General features: G+C 42.0%; 1 protein-coding gene across 2 annotated transcripts in view; it reads right to left on the bottom strand.

Moving 5' to 3' along the window:
* Positions 1 to 14,572, bottom strand: part of Armc2 (armadillo repeat containing 2) — a 99,910-nt gene that overhangs the window by 47,202 nt on the left and 38,136 nt on the right. For both annotated transcript variants that reach the window (XM_003466015.4, XM_023563456.2), the window contains exons 7-10: positions 13,513 to 13,611; positions 9,746 to 9,921; positions 5,123 to 5,225; positions 2,503 to 2,726 (exon numbers count right to left, since the gene is read on the bottom strand). In XM_003466015.4, coding sequence (XP_003466063.1) covers positions 2,503 to 2,726; positions 5,123 to 5,225; positions 9,746 to 9,921; positions 13,513 to 13,611 — 602 coding nt within the window. The remainder of the gene's footprint in view (positions 1 to 2,502; positions 2,727 to 5,122; positions 5,226 to 9,745; positions 9,922 to 13,512; positions 13,612 to 14,572) is intronic.

Genomic DNA, 14,572 nt, shown 5'->3' with positions numbered 1-14,572 from the left:
ATCAGAAAGCTAGACCATACTGACTGCTGTCTCACTGACCACCACCAGAACACACCTGGCCTGAAGAAGCACTCTGCAAACACCTGTGAGATGGCTCTTGGTCGCAGCCACACAGTGATAAACAAATGCACAAGCATACACACAGGCACGCACACACGCAAGAACAGCACAGAACAATCACCGTCCACAGCTCAGTATGTTTTCCGCCAAGCATCGTCAGCCCATGTCTCTCACCCAGTTCTTTCATCTCCATTATAATCACTGCGACACCCACGTGTGGTCCTGCGCTCATCACGGGCCACGGATACACCCTCCCCGCCACTTCCCCGCTCTGTGGCACTTCCCAGTTTAACACTGCCTCATGCACCTCCACCTCGGCTAATCCGACCTCTCCCCTGTGCTGCCACCCTCAGCCTGGCCTCCGGGACCCATGGCCGTAGCCTCTGAATCTCTCCCCAGGCCTCCCCCAGACACGCCTTCTGCTCTGGACATCCTGACCTCTCCAAGAGCACCTCATTTATTTCCAACATGAGTGTTCAGCATCTGTTCCTCTTTGTTTGCTTTCCTGCATCCTGCATAACACCTGCCCCAGATGCCACCGCCCATGCTTTCCACCCTCTCGGTGGGCTCTGGCCCTGAGCTGGACGCTAAGATGTGCAGAGTTTGGCAACATGAACCCCTGCACAGCGCTGAAGCTACTGAGGTCCTCCGGCTGTGGAGGCCGGCTGGTGTCGCCTACCTATACGTTGTTTTCCCCTGGTCATGTTTTCATTTTCTCTGGCATATGGACATTATTTTTACTATGATGACAATCTCAAGAACTTTATTTTTCAGCTGACGACAGTGACTCTGAAAAATGCCCCATGAGCTGGAGCTGCCCGTTCTGAAAAGTGGCATAGACAAACAGGTCTGTGCCCGGCCAGGCCTGGCTGGCTGAACATACACCGGGTGGAGGAAAGCCAGGCAGTGTCACACACTCACAGAGCAGAGCGTTTCACCCGCTCTCACAGAGGATCACGTGTGCTCATGTCATCACACATCCGATACAAGGCAGCTTTTCTTTGGATTAAGTGTACGGGAATGTCCTGTCCAGGAGACTCTATGAATAACAAACCTAGAAGAATACTTCCCTCCTCCCCAAATCTCTAAAGGCGACACAGTGACACAGCTGACACAAATCACATTTAGCAACACCAGAAGGAGCATGTTCTCAGGTGGTAACCACAGCAGGCTTCACTTTTTCCTGCTGGACCAGGATGTGGGGTGCTGACTGAGCCCCAGGCAGAGGCTCCACCCTTGCCAGATCCAAGACAGGTGGTTCAAAGGCAGGGAAACAAAGGCAGCTTCCCAGACAATGAACCGCCTGTCTTAGAAGGTGGCCTGGAGGGAGGTGGAAGTTCTACAGCGCCTCCTAGAGGCAGACGGAAGGGATCTGACCCGGATTGCATCAGAGGATGCTGAGACCCAGGAAAAGAGAGGCAGAGGGGAGGAGGGCTCTGAATTTCGGGGCTAGACATGTTTCTGGCCACAGTAACACTCAATCCTCCTGTACACCGACTGATTTCATAAAATGGGTTCAGCTGTGTAAAACAGGTCAAAAGACCGTTTTCAACTAGACCAAAAATCCACAGGCTGTTGCACAGAAATTCTAAATGGCATAAATATCTCAACATGGGATAATACTGTGCCGTCATTAGAATAAAACAAGTTTATAGAGTTGACACAAGATACTTTTACCACATATTATTAGGTGAGAAAAGAGAAAGACCTATGTGCATACTAAAAGGACAGAGAACATCAAAGTTAGCTAACTGTAGACACAGGAGAAAAGGAAAGAGAGTCATAAATAGCTTTAAAACTAACAGGTTTCACAAAAAAGAGTTATGTAAATTTCAAAAATATATGTATTTACCAAAATGTCAAAGATGTGTTATTACATCTCATTGTAACAATACTTACTGATTTTTACATTCTTCCTTACACTTACCTATATTTAAGCAGCAATTGTAATCATTATATAATCAAAAATAACTACTTTCATTGAGAAAAAATCTAAATTGCTAGCAATATGAAAATAATGCTTCTTAAGTCCTCTTGGCCAAAACACAGCACGTTAATAGAATTTTGCAACATTCATGACCAAAAGAGATTTTCACATTGGTCCTCAAAATGGAGAATGGCCAAAGTCCTAAATTAATAATTACCATAAATACTTAAAGAATCTTGAGGTTAATGCCTAAATCTAATCTTTAACCGGCTTTCCCAAAGGCTTAGCGCCCTCTGAGCGCTCAATGAATTCTATTAGCTGACAAGCATATTTCAAATCACATGAATGATTACAATCAAAGATGCCATTATTTGATATACAAATGCTATTAAGAGTACAATCTCATCTAAAAAAGAATAGGAGAGCCAGGCATAATGGCTAGTCTCTTAAATTGTAACCATTCCATAACATGAAAATTAATTTTGTACACCTAATATTTCAAGTAAAATGCTTACCTGGACTAACAAGTGGCCTGAATCAGGCAAACATGCACCACATTTCCTGAAGTTGTCGTTCATTTGTCTTATCAAATGTGTCAATATTTCCAGAGTACCTTTGCTGATTATCTCATTAAGAAATCTTGGATTTCCAGATATGAATTTGAGAGTCCCCACACAGTACAAAAAAGCTTCAGTGTTATCCTGCAAGACTTCACGTCTCAGAACTTCTAATAATGATTCTGCCAAAAAACACCATGAATTATTATAAATGTCTGAGTATAACAGCTGGAGAGAAATATGTTAAAGCACTTGCATATGCACATCAAAAATGATATATAAAATATGCTTGTACAGAGCTACATTCAAATGCTTAATAAGGGTTACTCAAACAAGCAAAGCCTACTTTTAGCTGTGACAAATCTCTGCTGCAGCTATGACAGCAAAAGGGTGGAGGTGATTAATACGTAAGAAAGAAAGTGTTCTCTTAACTAAACGCCATCCCCTGCCTCTGCCCACATTTACCAGCCTTCATGTTTAGTTACAAAAAGTACAAGTTATGATAGAGTAATAACACAGCAATTCAAGAGTTAAGTTTCGACAAACCTTTACGAATGTACCTCTACTGTTGCTGTTTTAGTGGAATGTAAGTCAAATTGGAAGTTTTAAAAAATGTCAATCACCCATAAAAGGGCCAATCTGAATACAATATCCAACTTTCTGCGAGATAATTTAAGAACATTCATCCAACTATTCGTTTTGTGAAAGTGAAAAGGGAAGAAACTGCTCCGAAGGAAAGAACAACCGGGATGGGGGCAAGGAGAAAAGAAAGGAGGGAAAAAATGTTGCAGATGTAAATGTGATAGATAATTATACTGCGCGTCTCTATTGGCTCATCAAAAAGAATGGTTTGTGCATTCAGTGTTTGATCAGCTTTTCATGCCTGTATTTTGTAACCTGAGCAACTATTTGGAAGATAACAATACGCAATATATTAACCATTGTTAATCTATTATTTTGTTTTGAAATTCTGTATCATCATTTTTTTTTCACTTTAAAATTAAAAAAAGAAAGTAAACCAGGCAACCCTAAAAGGCTAACAATATGAAACTCATATTCAAGTTTATCAATGGTAATGTGATCACTTGTCAGATTCTTTATTTTTGATCGACAATTCTCCATTTGCTGATTTAATGTCAGATATTTCGTTTAGCACTGATTTTGTTCCCATGTGCTCGGGTTAAAGGAAGGGGGGAGGGGCGGGTGTTGAGGTCATTTAGATCATTTACCGTACGTTACCGTAAGAGAACCGAGAGTGTTTTCCTATATAAGTGACACAAATGAATAAAACGCATCCGCTTAGGGAACTGAGCATCTGGGTGTGGTGGTGCACATCTATAATCCCAGCACTTAGGAGGCTGAGGCAGGAGAAGGGCTGCAAGTTTGGGTATAACCTCGGTTACACAGTGAATCCAAGACCAGCCCCAACTAATAGTGAGATCTTTATCTTAAAAACAAACCATATTTAGAAATGTGTCAAGAATTGGGCATCAATAGCTAGGCGATTTTTAACATAGTAAAACTTTTTTACCTTCATAATTGATACTTTGATGTCAGATTTCTGTAACAGTAGAGATGTCTTTCAATTATTAGTCACTTTTACTATATCAAAAGACCAACATTTTTAAGTTCCATCATAAACTATTAGATGTGGTTTTTTGCTATTAGTGAATTCATGACTAGGGAATTATTTTTTAAATAGTACATTGTAAAGTTACATTATATTATTCATATAATATTAAGAAAACCAAAACAAAGCTCCATCTGTCATGCGAGGCTTCAGATGATGCATAATGGCAAAACCCCGAGATGCATGTGACAAAATAAGTGCCACATACATGGGGTAACCGAGATGTACAGTGAATGTTTAAATTTTTAAACTTCACTACCCGCCACACACACTGCCATGAACGCCTCTCAGCCACTCCTTGCGTCAGACCCCAACGTCCTCGTCACTTTGCAAAGCAGCCTTGGACGTCCTCTCTCACAGCGTCGGTGCACAGTGTGATCAGAAATGCAGTGAACTCTGTGCTGCTGCCTACAACTGAAAAGTCGGTTTGTAAAAACCTGATGCTGGGGCTGGGGATTTGGCTCAGAGGGATAGGCGCCTGCCTGACAAGGTCAAGGTCATGAGTTCGATCCCCAGTACCAAAAAAAAAAAAAAAACCTGATGCTGTGTTCTCAGCCACCTTGTCCACCAGCTCGGGGCTCTGGCATTTCTCACAGTCACAGTGATGGTGAAAGCTAAACGTCCTGAAGGGGTTCAAGACATGGAGGCAGTTACAGCTCCGAGGGGGCATCTATGCTCCAGCCTGCTTCACCAGGTGTCAAGAATACCAGGGTCAGTTTGTGGAGTGGGGGAGAGCGTTTTGAGGGGGATTAATAGCAACCTGCTTCTTCTGTAATACATTTTAAAAATTTAAACATTCATCATGTTTCAATCACATCCCATAACTTCGACTTTTACTAGGAAATAAAATATCCCTGAATTAGGAATTACACATTTCCTCCCCAAACTTCTCATTTGTGCTCAAGTGTAATTAATGCTTGCTCAGTGGTGACACTGAACGACACTTACCCAGAATGTTTTCATTTTGAAGCAGACAATCATTCTTCTCGCTCCTGCTGATTTTAAATATAAGTTTGCAGACGTTAAGAAGATTCTTTCTACTCACTTTAAGCTGCAGAGAAAGAACACTTTCATTTCTAATTCGGAGGGAAATAAGCACATGCCGTATTTTTAAAATACAAGCATCTGTATTAAAAATGCAGTAAGAGTATTTGTAAACATAATTAGTTCTAGAGAAACCAGCTTGGAAAAGTTCAGGCCAGATATTTACATGACAGCTATTTCTAGTATACAATATAAATAATCTTCAGAGTAAGAACACTTTAATAATAAGTATTTAATTCTTACTTTGGAATATCTTTTATTTATATGGGAGTTATTAATTACTTTTACAGGAGTATGAGGAAAAAAGTTGGTAAGACAGTATTCCTACATTTAGTCAAATAGAGTAATCATGCCAAACACAAAGATAAGGATACAACTTCACAGTAAAATAATTTCAGAAAGAATCTATTGTGGAGGTGAAAGAAAATTTAAAAAATATGTTCTGTCACTCTGTGTAAAAGTATTACAAATTAATGCTGTCTGGTTAGATCATATACATACATTTATTTTAAGACTATTTCTGGAGTGCTTTGAGATGATCATTAATGCTTGAAATTGAAAATTACCTTCTAAACCATACAAAAACAGCTAAGTAAATTAAATGGGGTAATAAGAAAGTATACTTTCTCTTTAAGAAAGACATAGTATTGGATGACTGGCTGACTCAAATGGTCAAGTGTAGCTGTGTATTTACCACTTTATCAAAAGTAGTAAAAACAAATCCTGGCAGTCTAATATTAGAAATAGGTTGATAAACTGTGGAACAGTAGGACTATTCATATGAAGCTATCACAAAGATTGTAACTGAACACTATGTCAAGAAAGAAAATATCTGCAGCTTCCAGTTAGATGAGAAAATCCAGTGCCATTGTCACAGTGTAAAAATAGGTTTACTAGACTGAGTCATCAGGACAAATAAGCATTTCTGCGTGAAAGGGTAACATATGGGTCACTGTTTTAGTGCTAAAACCATCTTTAATGTTGCTGATTAGTGAGTTGAAGTTTTGGTAAAAGATGACAGAATTTGTTAGACATATTTGTTAAAGGTTTGTTCTGAATCTGAACCACAAATGCTTTCGGGGTGTTGCTGTGCCAGGCTCCGGGGGGGTCAGCCCCAGGCTGGAGGGCAGGGGGACAGTGTGGCCCAGGAGCCCTGAGTCCAGCCCTGGACCTGCATGTGTGAGGAGTGCAGAGGCCCAGGAAGCCGTGCTCAGTGTGTACACCTTAATAAGCTCTTCAAGAGAGGCGTCCACCGGAACACAAAAGTCAGGGCCACCATTTTTCTCTGAAGCCTCAGAAACTAACAGGGGAGGAGGATTTTTCTGCCCCAGGCATGAAAAGTTTGGGGGGGGTGGGACCCTGCTTGCCTGGCCTTCTTAAACCCCTGGGTTCAATCTCCAGCTCCTCGAGAGGGGCTGTTGGGTAAATGTCAATCCTGATCAAAAGTCCCCAAAACAAGATGAGTTAAAGGGGAGGGGAAATGATGCTGTGGTGCACCCCCGAAATCCCGATGCTCTGGGCTGGGGAGGACCCAGGCCAGCCTGGGAATTCAGTGATTTAGGGAGACTTTGTCTAAAAGAAAAAAAGCTGGGGTTTAGCTCATTGCAGGCCCAGGTCCCATCCCAAGGATGGAAGGATGGCAGGCGGGGGTAGGGGGGGCCGCATATTTTATAGGAATACAGTGTATCCTTTTCTTAAGACTTGGGAATGTATTTGAGTCAGCTGACTCTCCCACCAGACTGCAGGTCCCTGGGGTCTCTCTTCCTATGGCTGGTACGTGGTATGTGCCATGTGTCCTGCATTTACAAAACTTATTGACTACAATTTATGTCCCCCAGCAGGTCTCACATTTAGTAAAAAACAGCAAAGAAAAACTGTTAAAGGTCTCACCAAGATAATGACAATAATGAGACACACACACACACACACACACACACAGAGAGAGAGAGAGAGAGAGAGAGAGAGAGAGAGAAAATACAGACCTCGCACAACTTCCAGAGCCACTATAATGTAAGTCAGTTGACATTCAAAGCAAATTCCTTTAACTTCTCCATTGATAACTACAAAATTACAACTTTAAACCATGAAAAGAGCTGGGCATGGTGGTGCACACCTGTAATCCCAGCATTTGGGATGCCAACTCTGGAGGATCACTGCGAGTTTGAGGGCAGCCTGGGCTACATAGTGAGTTCAAGGCCAGCCTAACTACACAGCTAAACTCTGTCTTAAAAAAAAAAAAAAAAAAAAAAAAGCAAAGATAACAAATGCAATATTACACACAAGCATTGAAGACGACTTCATGAAAATCAGCGCTCTCCCCACGCCCTCCATTAGAGCTGCCACACTTTCCTTTCTTCCCACAGAGCTCCAAGTGCCCTTGGGGTGCTGGCTCCCCTATGCCACTCCCAGTCCTGGAGGACAGGGGTCTTTGATTCACTTGTATTCCCAGGGTTAAAGAACGACTCCTGACAGAGTCAGTTTTCATGATTGGGAAGTTTTTTCTTCCTACACTGAAAACAGCATTTTATTCTATGCAATGCAAATTTGGCAAATTAAAGAAAAGTAAGCTCAGCACTCTGGGAGGCTGAGTCGGTATGACTGCAGGTTCGAGCCCAGCCTGAGCTGTTTTAGTGACTTTGAGAGACCCTGTCTCAAAGTTATTTATAAACAAATAAGACAAATTGTAAGAAGGGCTAGCTCAGTGAGAAAGCCTGGGTTCAATTCCCAGTAGTAACACATGGGGTGCTAGATCTCCCCTGCCCTGGCCCAGAATATAGTTGCATTCCCATGTGCGTATGTTTAAACTCTTTAAAACAATCTTAGTAAGGATTGACATAATTTGCAAGATTGTTTAATAAAAATATTAAAACTAAAATCACTTAACCAAAGAATACAAGAAATCAGAACAACTAACATTATGCTCTGTGAATGTGTTTAACTAGAAATAATTTAAATGCCTGAATTACACTTATTAAACTGGTAAATCCAGAAGGGAAAAGCTTCTTTGTTCTGCATCTTTAGTCTCTGCTGAGTCTTCATCAGTTTTTCTGACACAGCTTTGCAAACCCTGCACACAGAATCCCTCCCCGAGGCCTGCACAGGCGCCTGCCTGCAGTGGTGGAGTAGCGCCAGGCAGTTGGTAGAAAATTGGAGCTGTTGGCCCCTTCTGACCTCACGGTTCTCGCGTTAAGCAGAGGGCACAAGCTGCCTTGCCCTGTGCTCTGGGTTTAACCTACAGTCTCACTTTCATCCAGTGAGGCGCTCCATGTCACCTAGAGGGCTTTGTCTTATCACACATCCCGTTCAGAACTTGTTCACTGCCTGGAAGACCACCTAGTTTCTCTTTGCCCTAAATTCATTAAATTGTACCATGTATGAAATTGAGTTACATTATGAAGAGCCAAGCTCAGATTTTCTCTGCAAAGCATGATGGGATGTGTACTTGCTCATTTCTTTTTCTTGGCTTGAGGTAGATGTGTGTGGAATCCAGATGAAAGAGAGAATGTGATCCTTGGGTCCAGTAGCCCGGGTCCTGTCCAGGGCAGCTACATCAGCAGAGCACCAGGGCTAAATCACTAACCCAAGAACATGTGACAACTTCTCAAAGAAGAGTGACCACCTCAGGGTGACAGCTAAGTAAGACTAGCTTCCCCTCGGAATGACGTAGGACACGCGGTCGTAATATTCTGCTTTATGAAAGACTTCATTATCTACGACTCAGTAGACCTTCTTGGTCAATACGCCAGCACTCACCTTCACTGTATACTTTGCCATTTTATGCGATGAGAATTATGGGGCGTTAACATAAAGCTCTTACTCTTACGAAACCAAGAAACAAAGCTTCATTCATTGGTCTTTGCGGCTCTCTTACAACATGCTATAATAATTGTAGCTTATCTTTTGCTGTCAACTGTTTATGGCTGTAACAACAAAGCGCTCTCCTCAAACAATGGCATCATTTTGCTCTAGATAGAGTTTCTAAGATGATTTGGTGTTCAACCTTTTCTTCTACACTCTACAAGAGGGACTTCTGTGACCACTGAGAGACTTTCTGTGGCCACACGCCACCATTTTCCTCTTGTAGACTGGTTTCTAAAGCACCTGGTCATCATGTCTGTACCCCAAATTAAAACTCTTTTCTAAATCATAAGACAGAATCAAGTACCCAGGAGAAACCAGGGGACAGAGACGCTGGCCTACACTGACCAACAATGACCTGGTTATGTCGTTTGTTTTGAATGTATTTGTCATTTGTCCCTTATTTCTTCCCTGTTTTGATTTTTCTTTTCTTTACAATCTAGTCGAAATGTAAGAGTGTACCTGACCAGTTTCCGTGTACTCAGCCTTAGTGCCTTAGACCACACTTCTCAGTCAAACCCTTGGATGCCGGTTTATTTATCTGTGTCTTTTCAAGATTCTAAACACATGCACTGTATTTCTAATGTTTCTGGTAATGTTTACAAGTCAAGCATTTAACAAAGCTTGTATGTGCTACAATCTACTAGGCCAGAGGAAAGAAAAACTTACTGCTAGGATAATTTTTGCGAGTTTAAGGCTGAGCAAGTCTGAGCCAACATCGACGAGTTTATAGAGCGTCTTCAGGAGAACACTTCTTCTCTTAAATTTATTCCCAAGCATATTTCCTTCCTCTAAGGCATGATAAAGTTCTGTGCAAGTGGCACAAACTGTTTCAATGTTCTCTTCTGTTAGAACAAAGAGAGTACAGCAACATTTACTAATTCAGTTTTCAAGTGTGTCAAATATGCACGGTGTCTATAATAACCTTATAGTTATTTCCATAGACATTTTCGGTTTCCTGAATTCTATTTTACCTTGGTTTTTGTTGTTGTTGTTATTGTTACTATTTTTGCCCGCCCACACACACGCACACGGTCCCGCTATGTAGGTCAGGCTACCCTTGAACTCCCTAGACAGCCTGGGCTGGCTTTCCGCTCACAGCGATCCTCCTGCTCAGCCTTGAGTACTGGGATTCCAGGCGTGCACCGCCATGCCTGGCTTCACCTTCTAAAGTCTCTTCCACCTGCTTGATTTTTTTCCCATCTCTCGATTCATCTCCTATCATGTTGACTTATTTATAATCAGTCAATCAGCTTATCGAAAACGCACAGTGTTCGAGTGAGTGCATTAAAGGATGGAGGACAGCACGGCTCCTGCTTCGGCTGGGCTCCTTTAATCCAAACACCCTCCCACGGGACCTGTGCTCTGTTTGGTCTCACGGAAGCACACTGTTTGCATTTGTGCCTTCAGCCTTCTTGGCATAGTTGCACAGGCCTAGAAAATCCTCACCCTTTCCCTCCTGATTTCGGTTCTTCAAGTCTATGTTTCGGTATCTGCAGAAAACTGCGCTATTTCACACTCAATGAACGTGACCTTGTACCACTGCTTATGTGTCACATTGATACGCGTGTGCTGTGTCATGTACCCAGCGCCTCAAACAGATGACATGCTAAGTGAGCAGGAACCCTGTCTTATATGCTGTCGTGGTCTCAACAGCACACAATGCGTATGTATCCATTTTTTTTCTTTTTCTTTTTTTTTTCTGGTACCAGGGATTGAACTCATGGCTGTGCTCTTGCAAGGCAGGTGCTTATGACGCTGAGCTAAATCCCCAGCCCCTGTATCCATTTTCTAATGTATCTATTGATGAAAACAATATCAAGTCTTTTCCTGTGAAAACAGTGTCATCTGATAAAAGAAGGCATGCGTGGGACAAAAGTGCAAATGTCACCAAGTCCTCTATTATTAGAAAAAGAGGAAAATGCAAAGGAGATTTTAGTTAGGAAACAGACATAGCACCTTTTACTTTATACCTAGGATTCTGAGGAAAGTCATTTTGGAAAGTGGTGGCCACAAAGAGACATACAAGGCGCAGCCTGCAAAGGAGATCTGAGGGAAAATCCGAGAAGCCAAGATATAAGCTATCGCAATAAAAATGTTATCTCTGATAGATTCCATCACAAAACGTCAAAGTAGGAAACCAACCTTAAATGAATACCATAATGTGCTCTTAGAAGCCCGCATAGAGGAAGTGTGCGCCTTCAAAAGGAAATGACTCAGGCCATTTTTAGCTCTTTTCAACAATAACATCTAAGAAAACATTTTAAACCTCAATAGCTAAGTAACCTTCTGTGCCTTCTGGTTATGCACGTAAATAAATGAACTGATGGGAAATGACTTAGACCAACTTTAAATAAAGGGAAAATCTGAATTCTATTGTGTAAAACACTCTTGTTGTGTTGTTTTATTCTTTTGTGACTGGTGGTTTCTTCAAAAGCCCCCAGTCCAGGCCGGGGCCACTCCTGGCCCGCCCGTGGCGGCCAAGCGGTGTTTTTCTAACATTTCCTCCCTTACGAACCTTCAGGCTTGCTGGGTTTGACTCAAGAGTAGTGGTGTTAGCTTAAAAAGAAATTAAAAAGCCAGAATCACAGATCAAATCTTCCAAAATTAATATCTTAAAATTGAATAAATAAGCCTTTTATACCAATGAGTTATAATTGGTATGCACAGTGACTTTCCCCCACAAGACGTTTAGTTAAAAAGAAAAAATGACAGCTTTACAGAAGGCAACCCTAGCAGACATCACCTGGCCCAAGTACCAAAAGTTCCCATCTCAGCAAAGGAACGGGGCTTTCTTTTTCTACAAAGAAAATTACTGGGACAATTGGCAACATCTAAGTGTATTTCTATCGATGTAAGAACTGCCCTTGTTTCTAAAAGCGCATCAAAGTACTTCAGAATGAGGGGCATTGATAATGTGTTCTCAAGAGGTTCTAAGAAGGTGAAAATGTGTGTGTGTGTGTGAGAGAGAGAGAGAGAAAGAGCGAGAAGGTGTGCTTGTAGAGAAAGAGAAGGAGAGAACCAACTATGATAAAACATTAATGTCAGAGGAATCTGGAGAAAAGTGCATAGGATTTTTTTAAACACTGCTCTTACAACTTTTCTATAAATCTGAAATTATGTGGAAAGAAGTTAAAAAGTATCCAAAGTGGTCAAGTAATCCAGCCTCACCATCACCGGCTGTTCTTAAAGCTGTCCAGGAAGAACCAGGCTGCACTGCGCTTACAATGGTCCTTCTAAGAAGCAGACGCGGCCACACTGAACCCCAGACTCCTTGGCTCCCATGCTGTCCTCGTTTCCCTCTGTCCGAGTCTGTGGTGGGCAGGGCACTCGGCATCCCCTGAAATTCTTCTGGCTGAGAACCTCCTCTAAGACAGACCACGCTCTCCGCTGAAGGATTTTCTTGTTTTACCCCTTCCCTAGTCTCATTGGTTTTCTCACTAGTTTGTGTACATGTCTCCGGAAAACGGGGAGCAGGAAAATTAGTAACTCGGGAGGGAAACGTCATCACGTCCACTGTCTCAGGCCACGGGGCTGCAGGAGACTTTGAGGTGATCTGGTCTCATGTACTCCTTGCCTACAGACAGACGCTACCGAGCACAGAGTGCAGAGGATTCCCATAGCACACAGCTAGCCACCAGCAGCACCAAGACCAGATGCTCTGTCCAGGGCGCCCATGCTAGCCAGGCGCACAGCCTGGCGTCCACAGGGAGCCGAGGAGGGGAGTGCTGGAACGGGGTGGGTTGGGGGTGTCATGCATGCCCCTCTATTCTGAAGGCCTCACTTGCCCTGCTTCTCCTGGAATAGCCACGGGAACGTGGCTGCCACAGGACTTGTGCATGACAGGAGCATTCATCCAACAATTGCTACCCAGGGACAGAAAGTGGGAGACATCTGGCTTCCCGTAGCCTTGAAGGGACCCATGAAGCATCGTGGAACTTCAGTCTGCAATGTCAGGCCTGGACACAGGTCACTTCCTGTGCCGTGGGTGGGGCCCCTGACCCATGTGCTCACCCTGGGAGAACAGGACAGCTACACAGCTGGATCAAGAAAACACGGGCACGGTTATGCAGGGGCCCGTCCAGGAGACTCGTCCTGTTTCAGAGACCTGAAATCTTTAATCCTACGTGAACAGCCCCCAAGGGAGGTTGAATAAAAGTTTCCTTAAGTAGAGAATGTGATCATTAATTTCTATTATTGAAGAATTTTAGAAGTCGGCTTTTTGGTGCATTTAAGGTATAATTTTACTCACTAAAATTTTAGTTTACATGTAATGTTTAATACAAACATTATCAAGTAAATAAAAGATTACCTCATTTATTTTGGAACATGTTCACAGAAGTGATACTCAAAGTGTGCTTAAAATATCAGGGCAATAGGGAATATATAAATAACCATAGATATTTTTGATTTAAAACAAGAACTGTTTTTTTTACCTTTTTCTAATTCATGCAAAACTGGTGCAATCCTTGTGTTCCAAAAGACTTCGTCTGCTCCCATTTCTGTGTCCTTTTCTTGCAAGTCGGCTTTTGAGACTGCAAAATAAATCCACAGCAGGAGAAAAAGTCATGGAAAGAGAACTGTAATACAGCACAGTCAAAAGCATTTCCTGTTCATCACTAAAATTAATAAACTACAGAATCAAATTTCTTTTGGTACCCAACCCAATTAACTCTAGTTAGAACTACCAGTCTGCCAATCAAATTACCCCAAATTAAACTCATGTAAGATGACATAAAAATCAGAATGTTAAAACATGACTGTGATAATTCATAGTGTTAATCTTTATGAGTGTTGATGACCATCAGTAAAGTAAACTCCTCAATCTTTCTCCTTTTGTTAGGGGCAGGCAGGGTCTCATTACATAGATCAGGCTCACTAAGTGGCCAGGCTGGCCTTGAACTCAAAATCCTCCTGCCCTCAGCCTCCTTAATAACAGACAAGTTATTGTTTTTTCTTAAATGCAACCCTCTGCAGTGTACACAAATGAGACTAACAAGTGAAGAAATGTTCAACATCTATGGTCATTAGAGAAATGCAAATTAAAACTAAACAGAGATTCCATCTTACTCCAGAAAGAACAGCAGTCATCGAGAAATCAAATAACAACAAATGCTACGGAGGCTGTGGAGGAAAAATGAACCTTCTGAATTCTCGGTGGGAATGTAAACTAGTACAAGCACTATAGAAATCCCTATGGAGGGGCCTCAGAAAACTAAAAACAGAAATCCCATTTGATCCAGCTATTCCCCTGCTAGAGATCTTTCTGAAGGAGTTAAATACATCATACTACAGTGATACATGCTTACCATGTTTATAACAGCAGAATTCATAATCAATCTTAGAAGAAGCTTTTATGTCTATCAACAGACACACATGAATAGGTAAAGAGAATGCGGTATTTACACACGGTGGAGTACTATTCTTCCATAAAGGAGGGTAAATTTGAGACATATATAGGAAAATAGATGCACCTCTAGACCATACTGTTAAGTG

This window comes from Cavia porcellus, unplaced genomic scaffold (genome assembly GCF_034190915.1).
Source record: "Cavia porcellus strain 051 isolate PalLab524CR breed Dunkin Hartley unplaced genomic scaffold, mCavPor4.1 scaffold_7, whole genome shotgun sequence".
NCBI lineage: Eukaryota > Metazoa > Chordata > Mammalia > Rodentia > Caviidae > Cavia > Cavia porcellus.
This window is presented reverse-complemented; position numbering and strand designations above follow the sequence as displayed.